This window comes from Argentina anserina, chromosome 6 (assembly GCF_933775445.1).
Source record: "Argentina anserina chromosome 6, drPotAnse1.1, whole genome shotgun sequence".
NCBI lineage: Eukaryota > Viridiplantae > Streptophyta > Magnoliopsida > Rosales > Rosaceae > Argentina > Argentina anserina.
This window is the reverse complement of record NC_065877.1, coordinates 37,279,340-37,304,347: the sequence shown is the minus strand read 5'-3', so window position 1 is coordinate 37,304,347 and position 25,008 is coordinate 37,279,340. Positions and strand designations below refer to the sequence as shown.

Below are 25,008 nucleotides of genomic sequence, written 5' to 3'. Positions count from 1 at the left end.
TATTAATGAGAAAATTAACCGGGATTTATTTATCTTTAGGAAATGAACCAAGGTCCAAGATTCATTCTTTGAAGTTAATAATTTCCTTATCAAATGCATCTAAGATGTTCTCATAAATTATAAATGTATGATGATGATGAAATATTTGATGGTTAAAATTCAAATGAAATTTAAAACGGGACGGGACATGACGTAGCGGGATAAAAATTATTCGTCTCACGTCCCGTCCCACTATTATAAAACAGATCGGGATGTGACATACATTTTTAGACTTCCGTCTCGTTCCATCCCTATGAATTTCGGGACGGAATCAAGATAAGATTGAGATTTTGACTTTTTATGCCCACCCCTAGATCTTCCATTTATCTGCACGGAAAAGTGTCGCGACATGTGAGACGATGCCGTTCATAGGGACAAGTACATCGTTGGGGACTTGGGGCTACTTAGTACTTATCTTTTTTTTCTTTTTTTGGAGAAGAAGGACTTATTTATCTTCAAGTCGTCTTTTACCCAGAGCAGAAATTCATCCTGGAAATGATAAATTCGGCTGGAGAAGAAAGTGTGGATTTGGTGTAGAGTGGAGAGATACTAGATAGAGTCGCAGAAAAGGGTGGGGGGATGGGGGCCAGTAGAAGTAGTGATCCAAATCAGGACGGGTCGGACGAGCAGCAGAAAAGATCGGAGATCTACACATACGAGGCGCCGTGGCACATCTACGCCATGAACTGGAGCGTCCGTCGGGACAAGAAGTACCGGCTGGCCATCGCGAGCCTGCTGGAGCAGTACCCGAACCGAGTGGAGATTGTGCAGCTGGACGACTCCAACGGAGAGATCCGGTCCGACCCTAATCTGTCGTTCGAGCACCCTTACCCGCCGACCAAGACCATATTCATCCCCGACAAGGAGTGCCAGAAGCCAGACCTGCTGGCCACATCGAGCGATTTCCTCCGCGTGTGGAGCATCTCCGAAGACTCCTCCGTCGTGGAGCTCAAGTCGGTCCTCAACGGCAACAAGAACTCCGAGTTCTGCGGGCCCCTCACCTCCTTCGATTGGAACGAGGCGGAGCCCAAACGCATCGGCACCTCCTCCATCGACACCACCTGCACCATCTGGGACATCGAGCGTGAGGCCGTTGACACCCAGCTCATCGCCCACGATAGGGAGGTCTACGACATCGCCTGGGGCGGTGTCGGTGTCTTCGCCTCCGTCTCCGCCGACGGCTCCGTCAGAGTGTTCGACCTCCGTGACAAGGAGCACTCCACCATCATCTACGAGAGCTCCGAGCCCGACACCCCCTTGGTCCGTCTGGGATGGAACAAGCAGGACCCCAGGTACATGGCCACCATCATCATGGATACCGCCAAGGTCGTCGTCCTCGACATCCGCTTCCCTACGCTTCCCGTCGTCGAGTTGCAGAGGCACCAGGCCAGCGTCAACGCCGTTGCTTGGGCCCCACACAGCTCTTGCCACATCTGCACTGCCGGCGATGACTCCCAGGCCCTCATCTGGGACCTCTCCTCCATGGGCCAGCCCGTCGAGGGTGGCCTCGATCCCATTCTGGCCTACACTGCTGGGGCCGAGATTGAGCAGCTGCAGTGGTCTTCTTCTCAGCCCGATTGGGTTGCCATTGCTTTCTCCACCAAGCTTCAGATACTCAGGGTATGAACTGAGAGTCTTAATTGATCATTGGCACAAGCTGCGATTCTGCATTCTCTTTGCCTTCTAATGATAATGCTACCATAACTGACCATTTGATTCCTTACTCCTGGTATTATGCTTCTTAGCTTTTATAAACTATATTGGTAGCAACCTTGAGTTTGAACAAGCACTGCCTTGCAACTACTTAAGCCTTTTTCTGATTCGACCAACGATATGGTTTACACAAGCTTGACAAACTCTAAATGTGTAAGTTACTTGCTCCGGTCCCATTTCTGACATTATCTCGTCTGAGGGAAACAAACCAAGTATGATTTGGGTTTGGGAACAAGAGAGGTTTTTGCAGTGACCGATCTATTTTCTCTGCATTGGATTAGAGGGGCCTGTGCCCTGGCAGCTCATCGTCTGACCACTCTATCTGCCATTAAATTTTAGTTCTTTGCTTCTTTGCATCAGTCAGCTGTAGGCTTGTTTCATTTATGCATCTTCATATCCTTTGGTTAATGGGAGCTGTTTTGGTTGTGGATTGCCGATTTTGATTGCTACTAAGGCAACTAAGCTATCTGTCGAAGTGTCAATGGAACTCTGCATGTCATACTCTACAAACTTCTGCATATCACCTTCAATGGGAACCAACATATCTCCTGGGGCTTTAATCAAACCAAACGATTTAGCAGATACTGAGAAGAGAATGCAGGGTGCTTCACCTTCTTTGCTAGCGCATCTCTCTGTGTTGGCCTCTCTGGATATGGGGGTGCCACCTCTTCCACGCTTAGCCACCAACACTGCCTCGTTCTTTCATTCACCGGCCATAAATCAGACGTGTACCCTCAAATGGTACCATGACAAGGTTGTTCTTATCGGTGGGTTGCGTAAATCGCGTGAATGCTTTTGTTGATGCTAATAGGGCGTTGAGGCAGGCTGCTGCCTCCTCCATCACTCCATCAGTATGCTTGTTACTACCTTACCTTCACCATTGGTAAATAGAGAAGCATAACAGAAGTTACTTTTGGTAGAAACAAATTGCCAATTTCTCTCAAGTCGATAAATCTTTAAAAAAGATCCGATACTTCGATAGAGCTAAATGAGAATGGAACGTATCTAGAAATGATAAATTAAAGTTTCTAACATGACCCACTAAGATAATCGGGCTGATAAAAGCCCAAATGTCGAACCATATAATTGAAGTGAAAATGAGTAATGAAGGGAGAGGGCGATATGATGCAAAATGAAAGACGAGCATAAGAGTGGAAGGGAGAGGGGGACACAAAAACCTCAGCCATTCGTTGAATGATAGGCTATCCATAATCTGATCCTCTCTACGTTTTATTTCAGTCACTCCCACTCTTTGCTCTGCTGTACTAGCTGCTTATTAAAACCAATATATAACGACCTTGATAATTTTCTGATTGTCTTGCTACAATTGCTTCCATTCCTCAAGCTAGCTCCGAGCATGGCTTCGGCTATTCTTTCTGTGGCCAAACCATCTTCTCAGGTTCATGTAGTTCTAATCACTTATATGTATATATCTCCTAATGCCTCTTTATTATACTTAATTTTTTGGGAGATTATATGCTAGCTAGTTCTTTCACTCTTCAATTCCTATATAGTTTCATATTTCGATAACACACGTGTATAGGACACGACACGAACACAATTGCAGGAGATCGATGCAATATTGGTTACTACATCCGTGCAATGCAGTATCGCATTATTCAATAAAATCTATAACTAGATGATGACTCAGAATATGTTGACGATAAAAGTGTTTGATTCCCAGGCAAATGGAAAGGGCTTTGCAGAATTCTCAGGTCTCCGCAACTCATCTGCAGCTTCGCTTTCTTTTGGGAGGAGGACCTCAGACGACTTCTTTTCAGTCATTGCGTTCCAAACCTCTCCTGTGAGTGATAATTCTAAGTTCCAACTACGTTTTTTTTTTTTGGAAATGATGTTCCAACTACATTAGTACTGATGACGTGTCCATGTGGTCATCATAAATACCTGAGAAAACACTGCTTAATTAGTTTTTTTTTATCAAATGCTTAATTAGTTAATGATGCGTTCGTAATTTGATCTTAAAAATGACGAGCGAGACTGTTTAGAGAGCTAAGTATGCCCTTTTGAATGACTTTGACATTCCTTCTTAATATGTATGTTAAGTGATTGTTGGAGGCCATTGTTTGATACCCGGTTCCTATCAATTTAATAACATAGCTATAGAAATTTAGTTGGACTTACAACTTTATTTCAAAAGGCATACGTCCTGCATTTTTGTTGGATAATTAAGTATATAGATCGACATGCAATTAGTTAATTGTAACTTGAAAATATTTAATTTATCAAATTAGGCCGGAGCTAATGGCGGATACAAAAGAGGAATAACGGAGGCGAAGCTGAAGGTGGCTATAAATGGGTTTGGAAGAATTGGAAGGAACTTCTTGAGGTGCTGGCATGGGCGCAAGGACTCACCTCTTGATGTGATTGCCATCAACGACACTGGAGGCGTGAAGCAGGCGTCTCACCTCCTCAAGTACGACTCTACACTTGGAATCTTCGACGCTGAGGTGAAGCCAGTTGGTGATGATGGCATCTCTGTTGACGGCAAGGTCATCAAGGTTGTGTCCAGCCGCAATCCCCTCAACCTACCATGGAAGTAAGTTACCACCTGCATTCAGAGAATGCACAATTACTGCGTGCTTTAAGTTTGATAGACCTTTCAAATTTAAAATAAAATACATGAATGATTGATTCATAACTTAAGCGAATGCTAACGCGCACAGGGACTTGGGAATCGACCTGGTGATTGAAGGCACCGGTGTGTTTGTTGATAGGGAGGGTGCCGGGAAACATATAGAGGCGGGGGCCAAGAAGGTGCTCATCACTGCCCCCGGAAAGGGTGACATCCCTACCTATGTGGTCGGGGTGAATGCTGAACTCTACAGTCATGATGATACCATCATCAGCAATGCTTCTTGCACCACCAACTGCCTTGCCCCCTTCGTCAAGGTTCTTGACCAGAAGTTTGGCATCATCAAGGGCACCATGACTACCACACACTCCTATACTGGTGACCAGAGGCTGCTTGATGCCAGCCACCGTGACCTCAGGCGTGCACGAGCTGCTGCTCTCAACATAGTTCCCACTTCGACCGGTGCAGCAAAGGCCGTTGCTCTCGTCCTTCCATCTCTCAAAGGAAAGCTAAATGGCATTGCCTTGCGTGTGCCCACCCCCAATGTCTCCGTCGTCGACCTTGTTGTGCAAGTCAGTAAGAAGACCTTTGCAGAGGAGGTCAATGCTGCATTCAGAGAGAGTGCTGATAAGGAGCTGGCAGGTATCCTTTCTGTTTGTGATGAGCCCCTCGTCTCTGTGGACTTCAGGTGCTCAGATGTATCGTCAACAGTGGACTCCTCATTGACTATGGTTATGGGAGATGACATGGTTAAGGTCATTGCTTGGTACGATAACGAATGGGGTTACTCACAGAGGGTTGTTGACTTGGCTGATATTGTCGCCAACAACTGGAAGTGATCATCTTCCCCTATCTATGAAGTAGCTAGCGCCTCGCAATCAAGTTGTCATCTCTTGTTCCTAAGTGATCCATCCATGCATGTTTTTAGTTTTCCCCTAATTCTACGTTTCTTCCTGCCCTGCGCCCCTTTTCATTATTAATTCCTCTCTTCTTTTTGTTTATTTTCAAATTCATAATGAGAAATAATGTTGCAACAATTTTGTCTTGCCTGTCATTGATTGAGCAAGAACAGAGTCTTGAATACATGAAGGTGCTAATTAAGCAGTATTTGAATTTTGTATCCGTTGATATTTGTCTATCTTCAGCTAAAATCAAGGTTTGCAGTGCCTTCAACCCAAAGGAAAGTGACTTCCAAGTCTAAGACACTAAATATTGAAAACAGTTACACTTCTTTCTCCTTGCAACAACTTCACCATCCAAACTCCCAAGTCCAAACCCCTCCAACAACCCACCCACCAAAGATCAATCTGACTTCAGAACGCTATGACTCTCCTTTCCAAATGGCCAAGTACCCGGACAAAGCCAATCTGAACAACACAGACAACGGATCAGGCAACACAACCTCCAAACCATTTTAAAAACACCCATCTCAGTCTGGAGTCTGGACCGCCCCTTCCGACTGTAGATGAGTATGCAACTCCTGCCCTCCTTCCTAAACCAACAGTAACCCACGAAAGCAAACAGGCAGTAGAAGCAAAAAAGGCATGCACTCCACTAAACTAACCTCTCTCGGAGCTGTGGTGAGGTTTATGTGTTCGTTGCACAAAACTGTACCATGTGGAACAAAAAATCAAAATCCACGGCTGAATAAACAACACAAACTTGTCAGATACGCGGAACAAATCTCAAATTTCTGTTCTGCCCACAGTGACGTAAAACATGGATATATCCACAAACCAACCTGGATATATCCACAAACCGCAACCTGGATATATCTTACAGTTACATTTCTCCCAAATCGTTTGGAGTTTTGCTTAACTCAACTAGGATAGGAAAGTTTGTCAATGAGAAATTTAATCATGAAAGTTCACGATGATTAAAAAAACGTGTTTAAATTCTTGCAAAAATCAAGAATTATTATTTTTTATATAAAAATATATATCAAGAACTATTAAAATACATCTAACAACACCACTATCCATTTACAGCAGTAGGGGCCAAGTAAGAGTGTATATATAATTTATGTTTTTTTTTCTTAGGTACATTGTGAACTCCGAATGTCGTATCAGTATCAAACATCTAGGGAGCCATATGTACAGCACTAAAACCATCGAATATTCCTGAATGAGTGGCATACCAACTTCAGGGAGTCAGATCTCACTACCAGTCTAGAACAACCAGTGTTTCCTCCTCGGCTTTTGTTGCGTTGGAGCGCCTGCAAAGAAGACAAACAACTGAGAAATAGGCAAATTGCATTTTCCTACTCAAACCTGCTCAATGAGAGTTCTGATGTACGATTTAAAAAAGAGAAGAAAAAAAACCTTGGATTTCATATAATGAATTGTAATGAACCTCAGACCAGAAACTCAACCACAACTCTGCATAATTGAAAGAAAAGGTGAGAAATTGGATATTGAAAAAGAATGTGTTGTATCCCGAACAAACATTTCTATAGCTTTATTCCTCTGAACTTGTGTGCTGAAACTTACCTAATCACCCATGATTAATGTGTTAAGGGAATTTGAAAATCAACTCGAGTTACTTGAGAGGCAAATATCCTAATTCTATAAGTGCATGGCTCTTTCTTGTGTGGTATATGCCTTTTCCTCCATATTAGATTAATATTGAACCCTAGTGCAATTAATCTTTGTTAAGTTTGGTGCCCATCTCTCCATGGTGGAGATAATTTGCACGAGATGAATGCATGATATCAATAATTTGTGCATTAATGGTAAAAAAAATGCATTAGGCATAAATGCATGGACATGTTGGATGCTCTGGGAATAAAATGTATGTTAAATTCATCATGAACCTTTTAGTCTCCCTATGGAATTAATGTGGGAGATGAAAGGTTGGTTCTAGAGACTTCTATCAATAGTATAAATAGAGCTTCTGTAGAGTCAAGCAGGAGATAGTTCAAGGGCAACTCAAGGGTCTTTAAGATGTAGAACAATTCAGCCAGGTTCCGAAAATCTCATATATTAATCTCAAGCCACCCAAGGGTAGTTCTTAAGATGCATATTCAACTTTTTCACTGTCTGGGATTAAAATGCAAATATACAACAAACATGAAGAAGAAACAAAATTAAATTTCAATAACCCACTCTTTCACCACACTTATTGGGCGTGTCACTGATTCTAGTTAGAAAATTATAGAGTTGAACAGAAAGAAGAAAGATGCTTTAAACTTACCACGTTTTGGTGGCTGGATTTGAGGCCTAATTTCGATGAAGCAAGTATCTCTGAATGATGTCAAAAGACAAATCTTTGCTTCAAACTGCATTGGAAGTTTGGAATAACCAGCATCACTAATATGTTAAAGTAGAAGACCATGACAAGAAGTTTAAAAGACGTTTATAAGCATATTGTTTATGTTAAACCCTCTAAAACAAGCCAATAGGACATTTGGTGTAGAGGCCCAAAATATCACATATATTTCATGCAAGGCATACAATTCCCAATGTGGGATATAATATTCTCAACATGCCATATTCACTTGTAAAGCACAAAGACATCAGCATAATCTGCAGCCATTCATGCCACACAGGGTCACAGGGTCTCAGCTCTTTGTTCCCTCGTTGGATCTTTCACACGATATCAAAATTTAGTTCTGGTGATGTAGGCTATAAAACAAAAAGGAGTATGAAACAATAGCTAGCAGCATCTATCTCGCTTCTATGCTGTACGTTCAAACTTAATCTTCTCATATTGCAGTACTGGATTTGATTTAGAAAGTCCCACTGGGTGAAGAAATCCAGAGCTTGCTGTTGGTCATCCCTATGACTAGTATAAAACTCAAGGATCCTTATTCATCTCTAATGGCCGCCCAAGAGCTTACTCTGCATCATGAAGATGACAATTGCAAGACTTAAGGGCTCTAATCACCATGGATCTCTGGTATCAGTAGTACTGGGTGTGGTTTACAAAGCCCTGACAAGTACGGAATTTAAAGCTTTTAGAAACAATGGCTGTCTAACTTCAAATCCAAGTTTTTGTTCTGAAAATTCTTGGGTCACATTCCCTCATTCTTCTGTTGTTTGTTTAAGTCCTTGTAATTCTTAATGGGTCTGTACATGGGTGGTGTCTATCCAATAAAGTTTGTTTGCAATTATTTTAGCAGTCTATACACTTGGGAGACAAAATTGAAAGTTTGAAACAGCCAACATAGTAGACCACAGACAGGAGGAACAAACTGAATCTGGAAATATAATGAGGCCAATGAATCTAATGATTCTAATCAATGCTATTTTTCTACTTGTACCTTGGCATATTTTTTTTGAAGTCTCTATTTGCATTCATAGGATTTCACAAGAACCTTCGATCAGCTATTAGAAACATAACTATTCAGACTCTACTTGACACACACACAAAAATGAAATATATATATATATATATATATATATGAAAAAAAAAAAAAATATATATATATATATATATACTGTGATGGATTAATCCATCACAATTCAAAATAGAATTATAATAACAGTACATCAACTTCATTGCGGCAAATAATAATCTATGTGATGATGCATATAATTGGCAGCTACGTGTATAGCAGACCTTATCAGCTGCTGCTTGTAAGGTAACATGATCACCCCATTCTCCGGATCTGCATTATGAGGTAAATTTACGGTAAACACATATGTACTTTACTACAAACTTGGATGAAACTAAACCACGGATAATATTAACCATATGTGCAAAATCTTACAAATCAAGTAACACAACTCATGAACCAAAACAAGTTAACATACTTCGCCATTTTCTTGTAATAATGTTTGTACTTCATAGGGACATAGCCTTCGTATTGAGAACGGTAGTCTTTGAGCTGAACAGAGGAAAAAGTAGTGCAGCATAAGTAAAATCTGACTATTATTTATTTATTCTCCAGCAATGAGTCAGTCAAACAATGTTAAAGTTGTCACTGCAAGGTCACAAAGAGTCGGTCAAAAAATGTTAAAGTTAGTGCCGCAAAGTCGCTTAGACCAGATTCTGGCCATGACAAGTATTTTTGTAGATAGACAGGAGAATGGAGTGGTGAATTGACAGTAACGTTGGCATTATTCCAGGGATTTACAGAAGCATAAACTACAGAGACAGAACGATGGTGGATTAAGCTTACAGTGTATATCTGACAATATTTTTAAATTTCCAAACTGTTCCTCAATTTCTTCCAATTATTCTGATAAATTGATCTCTTCTCATAAATCATCTACAAATAGGTCTGTAACCCAATTTTTAGGTTGACATTGCCCTTTTAAGTACACACTACCTGTTTAACAATCTCTTTCCGGACATGCTTGTGATAATCTGGAGACTTGTACATCTGGTCTGAAAGTGCACGAAACTGAAAAACAAAGAAAGAAAAAGATAAAACAGAAAAGAAATTAATATAACACCAGAGATAACATTATTAAATTAACTACTAGTAAATAATTACAGATACCTGACAATTGCCATCACCAGAAACCTTAACTTCATATAAACGATAGACATGCAACCTGTGTACGGAAATCAAAAGTAGATACTTAAAACCATGTCTGCTAGTGTGAATTTCCTGAATATTTTCCTCTTCTTAACCAAAATGAGAAAGGAATCAATTTTGGTTCCTTTAAAAAAAAGTTTAACAATGAGATAGCTAGCGCATAGTATAATATCAAAGCACAATATACCTCTGGAGAAGCCGTTGATGATCCAAACTAGCATCACTTATGTTGGGGATGTAGGAATTTATACGTGGGATATGCTGAAATTTGATAACGATAATACTTATCAGATAGTAAGAAGAGCACCTAGAAGATAGAAAAATGAAAAGGACACAGAAAAAGTTGCTCCAGAGGTGTCATTCCATTCTGATGCAAAAGTATTATTTTTTGTGATAAAAGACACAGTGGTAATTGAATGGTTATTCCATGAGTTAGATGCATTAGAAAATAAGATTCTTATGCGCATAAGAATGAGGAAAGAGAAGAGCTTGAATACCGGAATAGGTGCGAGGTTGGAAAGGCGTCTAGCAACTGCACCATCCAACTGAGCATACTCTTCCGAAAGTACAACGGCGATCATGCAGTCATCCTCAACATCCTGCTGACTGCTCAGGGAAGTTGAGCTAGAACACTCGCCCATGCTATGACTCCCGTTCATCATCACAATCTAGTCTTGTTCAGAGTTGCCAAAGCTGAAATGAAACATAACACCAAAACTAATCAAAAGAATTGTTCGTGTTTGATTTGTTTGATTTTTCCCGTCTTCTTTTTCATGAAACTCAGAAGATCCAAGAGAAATGGAAGGGCAATGGTTTGTGATTCAAACTGAAACTAACGGAAATATCAAAACGAGTAAAGATACATACCAAGAAAACAAGTGGACTGATCCCCGATTTCTGATTGCGAGATCCGAGCAATGTTGAATGCAGGATCGTCAATCTTGAAATCGGAGACCGCCGACGGCCGCTTCTTTCTTTCTTATTTCTTGTATTTGACTCCCAACCAGAATTGCTCTTTTTCGTGAGGGGTGGTTGGGTAGCTGATTAGCTGATTCATGGGTAGCCAAAGTTTCACTATTTACTGATTAATTATTCTTGTTGTCATCAATCTCAAATAAATAAAAAATTTGTTCTTATTGCCAAAGGGCCATTAAATTAGTAAGTATTGCCAACAATGACCGGTGACTCAAAACTTGTCATTGATGCGGTCAATAGAGTTCAGTGTTTCATGAAGACTTCTCTTGCATAGTGGAAGATATTCGCTCACTCACTTAAAGTTTTTACTTAGATTTTTTCAAGCTCTTATTAAGGAAGCAAACTTTATAGCTAATGTTGCAGGTAATCTTGCCTATAAGTTTAGGCAAGGGACTAATTGGTTTGATTATGTGCCGAGTTCATCCACTCAAAGGTGGATAAAACCTCTCTAGGCTACTTAGAAGTCTTTTTTTTTTCACAATTTTTTTGATACATATGCGACAATGGGAAAGGAGATAACACATCAATGTAAGGTAGCTTAACCAAAAGAAGAAAGGTTGGTCCAAAAAAATAAAACAAAGAAGAACTCAAGAAATGAAGGACAAACTATGTGGTTACGGATCTACCTATTTTCCAAATGATCTATCCTATTTGAGACAGGTTTCGAACTTATAACAAGGAGGAAAACTAAATGAGCAAGTAGCCACTGGACCAAAACTGCTCAACTAAATGGTGGATACATGTATAACCCACCAAACTAGGAGCCTCATCTCCGCGCCCGGAAAATGGAGCATTTATAACCCTCAGTAGGTTATCAACTCTACATCCACCCATCGTTTGAAGCCCACCACCAGGGGGCACCTTGGGAATAAATTATAGCCAATAGAACTTAACATTGCAAAGCAATCACGACTGTCTCAGTGTCTCCCAGTACGTAATTCATTAGTCACTACGTACATCAGTTAATGTTTGATAAAATTTCCAGTCAAACGATGGATATAATGTCATTTCTATCAGCTACATGAGCAAGAATATACAATGGCGTGGCATATTACACCTTGCTAAGGATACAGTGATGTTGAATAAATAGACAAAAAAAATTAATGAATGCTAATGACTCGTATCTCTACAAAGACAACATGGATATACCTCCTCCCTAAGGCAATGTTAACACTCCTCCTATCAAGGGCTTTCAGGGAGCATAGGGCTTGTCTCTAGCATTTTTGTAGCATCTTCATCCATTGAGATCTTAGTCCAACCAGAATTTCTCATTGAAAAAATCTTGGTACGGTCAAATCCATTTCCTCTAAAGCCTGTTATCTTCGATGACACCATAGGCATCACAAGCACTGCAGATGCATTGATTGAATCCTCTCCGAATCCTAAAGATAATGCACAAGCAGTCTGCAAAGAGATACAATTTGTATAAAATTAATCTTCATATCATATTTGTTATCTCTGATCAGAATGTTTAATGAGCAGTTTAGAGCACCTTTGCCTTCACTAGTGCCTCCGAAATCTTCATCAGGATTCCATGCACAAATGATCTTGTGTCTCTGATTTGTATATCCTCAGATGACACAAGTATCCTGTAACCAACAGACATGACAAACAGCGTTGAGAAAAAAAAAACTCCTACAGCGAAAATTTTATACAGTCATAAAATGTGTTGTACCTGTCCACTTCTTTTGGAATGCTTACAGAAACTAATGATGAATTATCTTTGACATCGCCACCTGAGAATTTAGAAAGTATATAACCATTCAAAATTCTGCATACTTTAAAGATCTAAAAAAAAAAAACCATTAAAGTACCTTTGGATTCATCAGGTGCCAGCAAAGATATGCCTGTGAACACAGACATCATTCCAAGTATGAACATTGTCGTCCTTAGTGCATTTAATACCTGCTTTGAGAATATACATACTTATGATCAAATACCATATGCCAAATGTGCAGAAATGCAGGGGTAATACGGAGAGAGAGAGAGAGAGACCTGGTATTCTTGAAAATATACAAATCCTGTACAAATGGAAAAAAATGTCCAAGCAATCTGGAACATAGGAACAATAAGAATTGCATCGAACAGTGACAATCCTTCATTCAACCTAGCCATCTGCAGAAGTAGAACTTGAAAGTCTAAATGTATTGAAAGCTGATAAAGCACCATCTCATGCAAATGCAAATTTCTAACTTGCAACCTTTTGCAATCCTCTAATAAAATAAAGTAAAATAGCTCCTTTTTTTTTTGAGAATTGAAGTAACATAATTCTGCAATAACTGATACCCAAAATCCAGCTGTACTTAGAAATAGAAGGAGCATGGAATATGTGAACCAGCTATGTAACTGATAACTGCTAGACATCACCAAACGTAGCAGATTAGAGCTGCAAAAGAGAAAAATGGAAAAAAGAATGAGAATATGAATAATAATGCATGATTTCACCACTTGTGTGACACAAAGAGGACTATATCACGAACAAGCTAACTTACAGAGATTTTGCAAACAACACAGAGAATGACCCTACAGCACCTGAAACTATGGCATAGGAAAAAGGAAGCAGCATGTGCCAATAGGACCTAAGATCGTGTCCGCAAACTGCATGGAGAAGCACTCCTCTCCTGTATATCCAACAATTGATTGAGAACGATGTGATGGAAGCTTACTAGTGAAAATATAGTCTCAGTTCTTACCTGTAAATGGAGTGATGTACGGCAACAATCAACATCAATATCAGACAGTAAAGAAGGAACGTAATATTGCTAAATTTCTCGGCTAGCTGCTCTGGTGTGAACACTGTAAGGAAAACAAGTGAACCATACATCAAGTTCTTTACTTGTGGCGTCAGTAAAACAAATGTGTATATGTTGTCTATTATGCTGCTTCCTCACATGAGTTATCCCTTTCTCTATACATTTTGTTCTTATGTTTTGAAAAAGTTCTTTGGTGAAACTGTTATATTCATGACCTTTCTCATTTAATTTGATTTCTGAAATCAGGCCCTCTGTGACAGCTATTGTCAATGACACTAATGCTTGTTGGAATATCTCTTTGGTCGTGTGACTCGTGTCTTTTTTTTCTTTACAAAGCAATTGAGGACTTGGGGAATAGCAATATAGTAATGAAAGTGCCAAATATTTATAAGTAGAAAGCAGATCATTTACCAGGAGACTGGTGGTTGCCGAAAGCAACAAGAAATATGTTTCCAAGAACAATAAAGGCAGTGGCAACCATTACCCTGCAAAGAGAGGTGTCTTGATTCATTGCCATATCTTAGATAGTAAAGTGATAAAAAGAGGCAAACTGCGTATATAAATGGTATTGCAGTTGTGGTATATTTTTTCTCACTATAGATTTTATCGTACTTGACAGTCACCATTTTGTTCAACACAAAGTAAGCAAATGCAATGTTGGATATAAACTGAATAGATCCCAGTGCCGCTAGAAGTGACTGCACGCAAGTATATGATAAAAGATAAGGAAATTAGAATTAACAGAAATAACAGTCATCCAAAAAACATAGTAATTTTTATTTGTTGACATTCTATTCAAAAGTAATTGCAATTCTAACTATTACAAGCAATTTGGATACTAACATTTGATGTAGATGAACTCCAGAACCAGAACTGGTTCCAAACGACAATTCTAGTCTAATTTTGATCCAAAGACATGGTTTAACAAAATCTAGTCTGTACTGACCTGAGCAGCATATCCGAAGGATATAAAATTTAGACAATTTCCAAGAACAAAAAATAAAAAACCTGCATATTAGACGAATAGCCATTAAGGTGATCCGATTATCACCAGATGAGATAAAACATAGAAAACATTTAGGAAAATGAATCATTGAGAGACTGGACTATACCAACTCTCCATGTGTGGAAGTATATAATAGGTTTCAACGGAAGCTTTCCATTTGTTTCATCACCTTCTAGCACTGAATGCCTCTCTCTCTGCCAAGATAGATGATAAACCACTCAGATACTTGCATCATAGTAAGTATATAAAGCTGTTGATACATATAATTGATTCTCTCAGAGCTCTGTCTGAGCAATAATTTTTCATGTCAACTCTATACCTCAGTTGAAAGAACAACTCATATAAACTATTTTAAATGTTATGATTAAGACAGCAGTTATAAAACAAAAGGAGGTTGGTAGGAATTGTCCGGCCCATGGTTTGCAGGATAGACATCTAACGCGGTGCATAAGGCAGAGTATGTACAAAGAGTTAGTACGAGCATTGGTCAAATTAGACATGCATACATGCATTTAAAGCGAAATGCTTGGAATTTGTCATGTCATGAGAACCGTTATGATGGCATAATTCAAAAATTCACAGGTCATTACTCATTAAAGTTGCAGTAGATGATGTTGGTAGTGGGAGGGAAATGCAAAGATCACAGACATTGTGTGTTTCCTCAAGACCTCAAGTTATGAAGGTCTATTCCTCAAGTTGTGCTACATGATGTTAAATCTATAAACTTTGGTTGCTCAATGACGTTGCGGAATGGCATAAACATGTTTAATAAAGGTTAAGAACTCGCACAATTTATTCAGTGTATGAGTGTATGGTATGGTTCAACAATAAAGACGACAGGAAAAAGAGTATTGAGTGTACCTCATTATGCCCCAATTTGAGAAGGTTAGTCCCAAAGTTGATGGCAATGCTGCCAAAAAGGTTGATGAAAGCCCCAACGACCCACTCCCCCATGGATTAGAGAGAGATGTGAAGCTGTGGCATGCAAATGGAATCTGAAGGTGTTAAACATTAGCTAACTGAACCAGAGTGGTTGAATAGATGAATTCCAGAATCTCAAGCATGAATGGAATCTGATCCTATAATCTGTTTTTTACGATTCTCAATTGATAATATGATTCGTAAAGGCAGTTACTGGATCGAAGATGAAGGATCAAGAATCGATCGAGACAAATACAAATGGTAATTAAGCATCAATCGCAATAGATCGGGTGAAGAAAACCAGAAAAAGAAAGGGGGCTTACCCGTGTCGCACAACCCGAGCGGGATCCAAGGAAGAAATGCAGAGAAAGATAATATGGTTGTTGCTGTTGTTGTTGTTTGCAAGAGAGGAGAGGAGAGGAGAAGAGAAGAGAAGAGAAGAGACGGAGAAGAAAGAAAGAGTTGCCCGGTCAATCGCCAAAGGGAATGAGATACTTGAACGCACGCTAATACGACCGAACTTGTCAACTGTCGGCCGAAGCCCCATATGACTTCAAACTTTGGAATAAAGGAAAGCCGCTGTCGGATGCACCGCTCTTGCTATTTTACATTTTACATTTTTTGCGCGCTCTACACTCCATTTATTTTATATAATTTTTCACCTTTTTACATTCTTTATCTCAATTTCTATTAGATACAAAAGCTTGGGTCGGGTATAAATTTGAGCCCTTGTATTTCCCTTATAGTGAATGTGAAACTCACCAAGGACGTAGGCAAAGAGGTTCATTAAATCTGATTGTCTTCTTGGTTTGTTTATTTCTTATTTGCATATCCGCTTCTAGTATTTGCTTGAGTGGTATCAAAAGCTTCGTTCGTGGGTTGTTTGTTATGGAAAGTTCTAGCGTTTCACATTTCAGGTGAAGCAGTAATCCAGTATGATCAGAAGTGAAATTTCACACTATGGCTAAGGAGGGTCAAGGACATCCTAGTTCAACACGGCCTCACAAAAGCGTTGGGAAAAGGATACTACATGCATATTGGGACGAGTTGCGGACTAGCACTATTAGCCTCCATATTGCTAGCAATTTTATAAATAATGTTATCGACGTAGATTCGGCACCTGAGCTTTGGGAAAATTTGGAGAAACTTTATCTTGGGAAAGTTGAATTTCCCATGCCCATCTCGCTTTAAATTCAACTTTTGATATCACGGGAATTTTAGCTGGAACTTCTTATTGATTATTGGCTTTAATTGAATTGGTCATATTGTTGCAGCCCAATTTGATCACGTGGACTGCATGCTTAGGTTAATTAGGTTGATATATATATATGTATGTAACCTAAGGGTTCTAGGGGTGATATACACACATGCTGCCGCAAGACATAAGAGAAAAGTGAGTTGAATATTTGTAATTAACCTACAGCTGAGTCTTCTTCATTCAGAGAGAAGAGCAGCTATTTGGGGTTTTGGGATTAGAGAGTTTTAGTACAAAGCTCTATTGTATTCTCTCCAATTGATCATAGTGGAATTTCTCGCCGGCTCCAAAAGTGGACGTAGCTCAATCACATTGATTGAGTGAACCACTATAAATCTTGTGTCCTTGTGTTTTCTTTTCTTTATTGTTCCATATCAATATTGCTGTTTGTTTATGCTTCCGCACAACAAAGTGGTACCATAGCTGGTTCCGAATTGGGATTGATATTGATATTGTTTGGAAGTCATGGTTGACGATAATGTTGACGGTGAGAAGAAAAAGAAAGGGACTTCAGGTTCTTCGCGGGCTAGACCATCAATTGGCAATGCCAAATTTGAAGTTGAAAAGTTCGATGGAACAAATAATTTTGGCATGTGGCAGTGTGAGATGATGGATGTCTTGTGTCAACAAGAATTAGATATTGCTCTTGAAGACAAACCAGATGACATGACTGATTCGGAGTGGAAACATATTAATAAGTGGGCTTGTGGTTCTATTCGATTGTGTCTTGCAAAGGATCAAAAGTTCTCTATTATGAGGGAAACTTCGGCAAAGGAGTTATGGAAGAAACTAGAAGATCAATACATGGTCAAGAGTGCAAAAACTCAGTTTCACCTGAAGAGGAGGCTTTTCCGGTTCAACTACAAACAAGGTATTTCTATGACTGAACACATCAGTGATTTCAATAAGATACTTGCAGATTTGGTTAATTTAGAAGTTCAAATTGATGATGAGGATAAAGCTTTGTGTTTGCTGAATTCTCTTCCTGACGAGTATGAGCATTTGATTACAACATTGTTGCATGGAAAAAATGAGGTGAAATTTGATGATGTGTGCAATTCATTGATTAATAATGAGTGTAGAAAGAAGGAGAAGCAATTAGATAAAGTGTCGGGTGAAGCACTTGTAGCAAGAGGTAGATCAGATGATAGAAAGTTTAGTGGAAAGAGAGGTAAATCTCGTTCCAAGTCAAGAAGTAAATTTCCTGCAAAAGATGAGTGTGCCTTCTGTCGTCAAAAGGGGCATTGGAAGAAAGATTGTCCAAAATTGAAGACTAGAGACAAGAAAGGCCCATAAGTGAATGTGGCGAAAAGCGAAGATGATGATAACTTCGATTTTGCTTTGAGTGCAGATTACTTCGAAGACATTGAGATTGATTTGGCTTTGGCAAGCTTATTGACACTTGATTATTCTGACAGATGGATAATGGATTCGGGTTGTACCCACCACATGTGTCCTAACAAGGAATGGTTCTCTACTTTGAGAGAATTGGATGGTGGATTAGTTCTTATGGGTAATGATAGTCCTTGCATAACTAGAAGGCTTGGTACAGTTCGTCTCAAGATGCATGATGGGAGTGTTAGAGAATTGACAAACGTTCGGTATGTTCCGAGCTTGAAGAAAAATCTGATTTCTTTGGGAACTTTGGAGTCAAAGGGGCACACAATTATATTGAGGAATGGTGTTGCTAAAGTTGTTTCTGGTTCACTTGTGATAATGAAGGGTACTAGAGAAAGAAACTTATATTTTCTACAGGGTAGTACAGTGACAAGTGAAACAGTAGTTTCTGAGATTACAGATGATACTGACACTACCAGATTATGGCATATGCGTCTTGGACATGCTGGTCAGAAAGCTATGCAGGGATTGGTGAAGCAAGGCTTGTTGAAAGGTGCAAAGACTTGCAAATTGGAATTATGTGAACATTGTGTTTTGGGAAAGCAGACTAGAGTGAAATTTGGTACAGCAATTCATCAGACTAAAGGAGCTTTGGACTATGTTCACACAGATGTATGGGGACCTACAAAGACTACATCTTTGGGAGGTAAGCAGTATTATGTTACTTTTGTTGATGACTTCTCTAGAAGAGTATGGGTGTACACCATGAAGCATAAAGATGAAGTCTTAGATATATTTGTGAAGTGGAAGAGGCACTTCACAGTTAGAGGAACACTGCAGCAAAATGAAGTAGCAGAACGCATGAATCGGACTTTGTTAGAAAAAGTTCGGTGTATGTTGTCTAATGCTGGATTAGGCAAAGAGTTTTGGGCAGATGCAGTTACATATGCAGGCCACCTTATTAACAGGTTGCCTACAGCTGCAAATGAGGGCAAAACTCCTATGGAGGTATGGTCTGGAAAACCTGCTACTGATTATCATTACTTACATATTTTTGGATGTCCTGCTTATTATCATGTCAGGGAAAGCAAGCTTGATCCTAGAGCAAAGAAAGCTATTTTCTTTGGCTTTAGTGATGGTGTGAAAGGATTCAGGCTATGGTGTCCAGATACGAGAAAGATTATTGTGAGCAGAGATGTTACATTTGATGAGACTGCTATGATTAATCAGAGTGAGCTAAATAATTTTGAAAATCAGAAGATGATCATAGAGAACTTGAAGCAGGTGGAGCTTGAGAAAAATATTAATGAAGCTCTAGGTGATTCGGAAAAACATACAGTTGATTATTCAACTAATAGAGATACAGGTACTGAAGTAGAGGCTCAAACCCAACAGTCTATGCAGCAAGATTAACCTATTGCATTGAGAAAAGGAAAGAGAAATGCTCCAAAGCCAGCTTGGCTTAATGATATGGTGACTTATGCACTTCCGATGACCGAAGAAGAAATTCTTACTAACTATGAAGAAGCTGTAATACATGCAGATAAGGTGGAGTGGGAAAAAGGCTATGGATGAGGAGATGAAGTCTCTTCATAAGAACAAGACTTGGGAGTTGGCTCAGTTACCACATGGGAAGAGAGCAGTTGGTTGCAAGTGGGTTTTTTCTAAAAAGGAAGAATCTCGATACAAGGCTAGATTGGTAGCTAAGGGCTATGCACAAAAGGAAGGAATAGACTACAATGAGGTATTTTCTCCAGTTGTGAAACATTCTTCTATTCGTATTCTTTTAGCCTTAGTTGCACAGTTTGATCTTGAGTTAGTACAACTTGATGTTAAAACTGCATTTTTACATGGTGAATTGAATGAGGAGATCTATATGAGTCAGCCAGATGGTTTCAAAGTTGCTGGTAAGGAAAATGGGTTTGTAAACTGCAGAAATCATTGTACGGCCTAAAACAGTCTCCTAGGCAGTGGTACAAGAGATTTGATAAGTTTATGTTTGGTCAGAAGTACACTAGGAGTCTTTATGATCCATGTGTTTATTTTCGCAAGCTACATGATTGGACTTTTATTTATTTGCTCTTATATGTTGATGATATGTTGAGTGCATCTAAGAGCAAGGTGGAGATAGATAAATTGAAATCACAGTTGAGTGGTGAATTTGAGATGAAGGATTTAGGAGAAGCAAAGAAGATTTTGGGCATGGAAATTGAACGAGACAGATCAAAAGGCAAGGTATGTTTGTCACAGAAACAGTATTTGAAGAAGGTACTACATCGGTTTAGCATGGTTGATAAAACTAAACCTGTAAGTACACCTCTTGCTTCTCATTTCAAGCTTAATTCTTCTATGTCTCCTAGCACTGATGATGATAAGAAATATATGGCTAAAGTTCCGTATGCTAGTGTTGTTGGTAGCTTGATGTATTCTATGGTGTGTACTAGACCAGATATTTCACAGGCCTTAAGTGTGGTGTGTAGATATATGCATAATCCAGATAAAGGCCATTGGGAAGCAGTAAAATGGATTCTACGGTATATTCTTGGTACTGTAGATGTTGGAATAGTGTTTCAGCATGATATGATGAATCAGTGTGTTGTTGGATATGTAGACTCTGATTACGCAGGTGATTTGGATAAGTGCAGATCAACTACAGTTTATGTATTTACTCTTGCTAGTGGAGCAGTGAGTTGGAAGTCGAATTTGCAACATACTATTGCTTGGTCGACTACAGAAGCTGAGTATATGGCTGTAACAGAGGGTGCAAAAGAAGCTCTTTGGCTTCGTGGTTTTCTTGAGGACTTGGGTGTAGTTCAAGACTATGTGGATGTTTATTGTGATAGTCAGAGTGTTATTCATTTAGCAGAGAATCAGGTTACACATAATCGTACTAAGCATATTCATGTCAGATTTCACAAGATTCGTCAATTGGTGGAGGATGGTGACATAGAACTCCAAAAAGTTGGAACTGAAGACAACCCTGCTGATATGTTGACAAAGTCGGTTCCATTGAGCAAGCACAATGCTTGAACTTGATTGGTGTTTGTAGCATTTGATCCCTACGGGGATGTCGGAGCGGCGATTGTATTGAAGTTCTATTATGAAGAATTAGCATCAAGTAAAGCCAAGGTGGAGATTATTGATTATTGGCTTTAATTGAATTGGTCTTTGACCCATATTGTTGCAGCCCAATTTGATCACGTGGACTGCATGCTTAGGTTAATTAGGTTGATATATATATATATATATATATATGTATGTAACCTAAGGGTTCTAGGGGTGATATACACACATGTTGCCGCAAGACATAAGAGAAAAGTGAGTTGAATATTTATAATTAACCTACAGCTTAGTCTTCTTCATTCAGAGAGAAGAGCAGCTATTTGGGGTTTTGGGATTAGAGAGTTTTAGTACAAAGCTCTATTGTATTCTCTCCAATTGATCATAGTGGAATTTCTCGCCGGCTCCGAAAGTGGACGTAGCTCAATCACATTGATTGAGTGAACCACTATAAATCTTGTGTCCTTGTGTTTTCTTTTCTTTATTGTTCCATATCAATATTGTTGTTTGTTTACGCTTCCGCACAACACTTCTTTCCATCAACTCCATACAAGATTAAAGGAGCTCTAATAATCAGAAACTGAAACATAATATTCAGAAGCAAAGGCTAGTGATCCACATTCAAGACCAACAAATTACAAATGAGAAGCCGAAGAAACAACAAACATTATAGAGGTTACACGATTGCTAATTTACCAATAAAAACAACCAAAACCTGCCCAAAGTAAAAGACACATGAACGAAAAGGGATTTCTAACTCTTGTACCAAAAATATATCAACCAGAAAGTCTTTTAGAACAAATAATCTACCACACCCGTTGTCATTTTGTCACGCAGAGGCACAATGAGACTGTATATGTACTTGCAAATTATATGATAAGGATAATGAGAACGACTACAACCACCACTACGACAAGTGCCAGCACCCACCAACACTGCAACACACAATGAACCTTCGATGAAGATGAGGTATAATTTTTTAACATAACATATAAAAGATTATCAGCATCCAATTTCTAAAAGGATAAGTAAGACACTAAACTTTCTTTTTTTCATCGGCTTGGGTCAAATCCTTACCTATCAAGGCTATCATGATCTTAACCTCCAGGGCTTGATAAGCACTGACATAGAAACCATATTCACTGACTTAACTGTAACATGTTGCCTGAGAATCTCTGTAACACCAGAAACTGATTCAAGAAAATTTTGTTTCTGGTTTTGCCCAAGGTTTCACTCCAAATGCATTGTTGTTGTATCTTTTAATTTTTAACTACTAGACTTACCCACATATTCGAGGATCTTATCATAGGTAATCCCACTAATCCATTAGTCTAGAACTTTATACATTCTACAGTCAAGACGGTATGATGACAGTATAGAAAAGGAAAATTTTTCTTTTTGGACACATGATCTCTAAGTCATCCTATTTTTTTTATGTTAAATTTTTTTTTAAGGGCTAGATCATCTGTAGTCATGAGTAAATGCATGTGGATTTGAGTTTGTACCCAAAATAGACTATCTGACTATCCTAGAACAAACTGCTAGACGCTGATATCCGAAATTCGCCAGTGATGTAATAACCATAATTCAGAAGCCTACTTCAACTTAGGCTCAACTGAACTTGATAGGACGTGGAAGTGTTTACTTACCCACGAAGATCTTGTTTTAACACCTTTGGAAGCCTTTGCTAGCTGAACTCTAGCTTGGATTGTTGCAGCAGAAGAGTTGTCAATGTTTGAATGAATGTCATCTATAATAATAGGCAAATATGTCAGAAAAATCAAATAAAAAACAAAAGCTCCATGAACGCAAAGTTGCATAGTGAAACTGAATAAATAATCATCAGCCTGGAAATGTGGATCTTACCAATGACAACACCTTGCTCATGAACAAGAACTGCGAGGTCCCGGAATATTTCACTAGCTTCTCCAATTTGTTCTTCAATATCTTTAATACCCTGTTCCCTTTCCTCAATTATTGCCTCATTGAAGCCAATCTCATTATCCAGCAGCACTACTTCCTGTCTGCAGGGTGTTGGTTTAATTAACTGAGAGTGAAGGTTCTGAAGTGCATAGTGACACCAAGATATATCCAATCAATCCATCTGTATGCAAGGATGCTTAAAGTATACTAGTGTTGATTACCCGAGAGTCTGGACTCTCAATCTACAAAGGTCATAAAACTGATAGAAGCAACTTTCGAAAGCGAATCCGATTGGGAATGACAATTGACAAAGAAAACAGGAGCAGACATGGATAAATACAATCATGACAGATAATAGACTACCTCTTTTGCTCCTGAAGGAAAGGCTGACGGTAATCATCCCTGGTTGGTTCCAAATACTCGCCAGAGGCAGAGGCAGATGCAGCAGAGCTGTAAAAAAAGCAAGTCATGAGACAGCGATTACAGAGTGATGAGTTCATTCTAGAGAGAAAATCATACGTTGCGGTTGTCATGTAAGTAGACTCGCGCTCAGAGGCAAGCTGTTGAACTTTCTGGAATTCTTGGAGTGTGGTTTGAAAATCTTTTGCAAGCTTGGCATCTTCAATCTGCTTACGGGGCTGAAATGATGGATCGTTTGATTTAAGATTAATCAAGAATAAAACAAACAAAGAAAGAGAATGTTGGATGGAGAGAGGTACATTGACATTGGTGTGGCGATCCGATTCGCTCAGGGATTTGAGTTTAGCAGAAGTGTCTTTGACAAGCTGGAGTATCCGTTGCCTCGTACTGTGGCTGTCAAAATAACAAGAGTGAATTGAGTACAAGTTTGAGAGAGAGAGAGAGAGAGAGGTAGAGAAGAGTGAGTGAGCTTCAGAGAGTTACGGACAGCTTTTGGCGGTGATCGGGCGTATCCTTGACAGTTCCGATGGCATCAACGAGTCGACGGAAAGTGGCAACGGCAGTGTTGATCTGGAATATGCCGGCAGCCACCGCCTGAGACGGAGATGCGGATGCCTTCTTTCCCTTTCCTCCTCCGCCATTCTGCACATCCTGAAAGCTCATCTCTCTTCCAATTACAAAGCTGCTGCTGCTCTGTAAAGTCTCACTTATTGGACCTCAGCAGCTCAGCTTCATGGTGGGCCCGGTACAGTTATTGGATCTGTACTTTTTCCTTCTCTGCAATTCTGTGTTTGCTGGCTTAATCACCTGTATTGACTTTTTAGAAAAATAAAAAATCTTATAAAGTATATGCGTATTTGAACGAAAAAAAAAAAAGGTTCTCGTTGTAGATACTCGTAGAATCAAGTTACCCTTTCCATTGAGTACCTCTCTTTGTCGAGGACTTTTAATTTGCACCATTAGATTCAAAGAATAGTTGTTATTGTAAAGACCAAAATAGAGTTGTGCACACTGAATCATCTCACACTCCTCATCTCCATCTCTCCCGTTCGAACCTCCATGGGAAACACCTTCGCCACCATCACCACCACTCTGGTTATTTTCTTCAATCTCCTTCACCAATTCCCATAATCTCCCCTTTCTGTACCAATTACCCATCTCATCAACCCTCTTATCTTTATCCAATTTTTCTCTCTTTTCCTTTTTCTCAAAAAAAAATTGTGAATTTTAATCTCAGTTCTTTCGTCAGTTTTGGGTTTTTTTTATCAGTTTACAGATAAATTTGCCATCGTTTATTGGTGTTGCTATTTCAGATCTTACATACTTACATGAAAAAAAAATTGATTCAATTTGAAGGAGTAGATGAAACCAATCATCATTATAAACTAAAATTGCATCAGATTATAAATTCCTCTGCCGTTTTGATACCGCTGGGATTCTTGCCATTATGGTTGCTTTTGTTATGTTGAGTCAATTGATTGGTTGGTTAGTTAACTTATTTGTGAATTTGAGATGCAACCGCAAGCG

At 39.2% G+C, this 25,008-nt stretch overlaps 4 protein-coding genes across 8 annotated transcripts; 1 reads left to right on the top strand and 3 right to left on the bottom strand.

Moving 5' to 3' along the window:
- The first annotated feature begins 488 nt into the window (after positions 1-488).
- LOC126801242 (glyceraldehyde-3-phosphate dehydrogenase A, chloroplastic) lies at positions 489-5,402 on the top strand. Of its 2 annotated transcripts, none has more exons than XM_050528732.1 (4): positions 489-1,659; positions 3,437-3,556; positions 4,005-4,309; positions 4,437-5,381. In XM_050528732.1, the coding sequence occupies exons 1-4, from the start codon at positions 619-621 to the stop codon at positions 5,182-5,184; spliced, it is 2,214 nt and encodes a 737-aa protein (XP_050384689.1). In that variant the 5' UTR covers positions 489-618; the 3' UTR covers positions 5,185-5,381. The 2 variants fall into 2 exon arrangements, with proteins under 2 accessions (XP_050384689.1, XP_050384690.1); XM_050528733.1 differs by lacking the exon at positions 489-1,659 and adding an exon at positions 2,909-3,151 and having other exon boundaries at positions 4,437-5,402.
- A 433-nt stretch (positions 5,403-5,835) lies between these two features.
- On the bottom strand, positions 5,836-10,870 carry LOC126801243 (OVARIAN TUMOR DOMAIN-containing deubiquitinating enzyme 12). 3 transcript variants are annotated; one of them, XM_050528735.1, is made up of 11 exons: positions 10,698-10,870; positions 10,328-10,523; positions 10,018-10,091; positions 9,792-9,846; positions 9,618-9,692; positions 9,100-9,173; positions 8,906-8,954; positions 7,538-7,622; positions 6,667-6,723; positions 6,483-6,560; positions 5,836-5,953 (listed from the first exon to the last, which is right to left on the bottom strand). In XM_050528735.1, the coding sequence occupies exons 2-10, from the start codon at positions 10,490-10,492 to the stop codon at positions 6,514-6,516; spliced, it is 681 nt and encodes a 226-aa protein (XP_050384692.1). In that variant the 5' UTR covers positions 10,493-10,523; positions 10,698-10,870; the 3' UTR covers positions 5,836-5,953; positions 6,483-6,513. The 3 variants fall into 3 exon arrangements, with proteins under 3 accessions (XP_050384692.1, XP_050384693.1, XP_050384691.1); XM_050528736.1 differs by having other exon boundaries at positions 5,907-5,988; XM_050528734.1 differs by lacking the exon at positions 5,836-5,953 and having other exon boundaries at positions 6,241-6,560.
- An 824-nt stretch (positions 10,871-11,694) lies between these two features.
- LOC126797672 (probable magnesium transporter NIPA8) lies at positions 11,695-16,051 on the bottom strand. 2 transcript variants are annotated; one of them, XM_050524353.1, is made up of 14 exons: positions 15,809-16,051; positions 15,426-15,539; positions 14,671-14,758; positions 14,505-14,566; positions 14,171-14,256; positions 13,970-14,043; positions 13,499-13,601; positions 13,298-13,426; positions 13,092-13,191; positions 12,801-12,920; positions 12,620-12,710; positions 12,481-12,541; positions 12,298-12,394; positions 11,695-12,209 (listed from the first exon to the last, which is right to left on the bottom strand). In XM_050524353.1, exons 2-14 carry the CDS (start codon positions 15,516-15,518, stop codon positions 11,988-11,990), a joined length of 1,326 nt encoding a protein of 441 aa, XP_050380310.1. In that variant the 5' UTR covers positions 15,519-15,539; positions 15,809-16,051; the 3' UTR covers positions 11,695-11,987. The 2 variants fall into 2 exon arrangements, with proteins under 2 accessions (XP_050380310.1, XP_050380309.1); XM_050524352.1 differs by having other exon boundaries at positions 15,426-15,559; positions 15,809-16,050.
- Positions 16,052-21,738: 5,687 nt separating this feature from the next.
- On the bottom strand, positions 21,739-24,277 carry LOC126798867 (syntaxin-22-like). The gene is made up of 7 exons (XM_050525943.1): positions 23,969-24,277; positions 23,781-23,874; positions 23,581-23,699; positions 23,425-23,511; positions 23,005-23,162; positions 22,788-22,888; positions 21,739-22,073 (listed from the first exon to the last, which is right to left on the bottom strand). The coding sequence occupies exons 1-7, from the start codon at positions 24,142-24,144 to the stop codon at positions 22,008-22,010; spliced, it is 801 nt and encodes a 266-aa protein (XP_050381900.1). The 5' UTR covers positions 24,145-24,277; the 3' UTR covers positions 21,739-22,007.
- Positions 24,278-25,008: the final 731 nt, after the last annotated feature.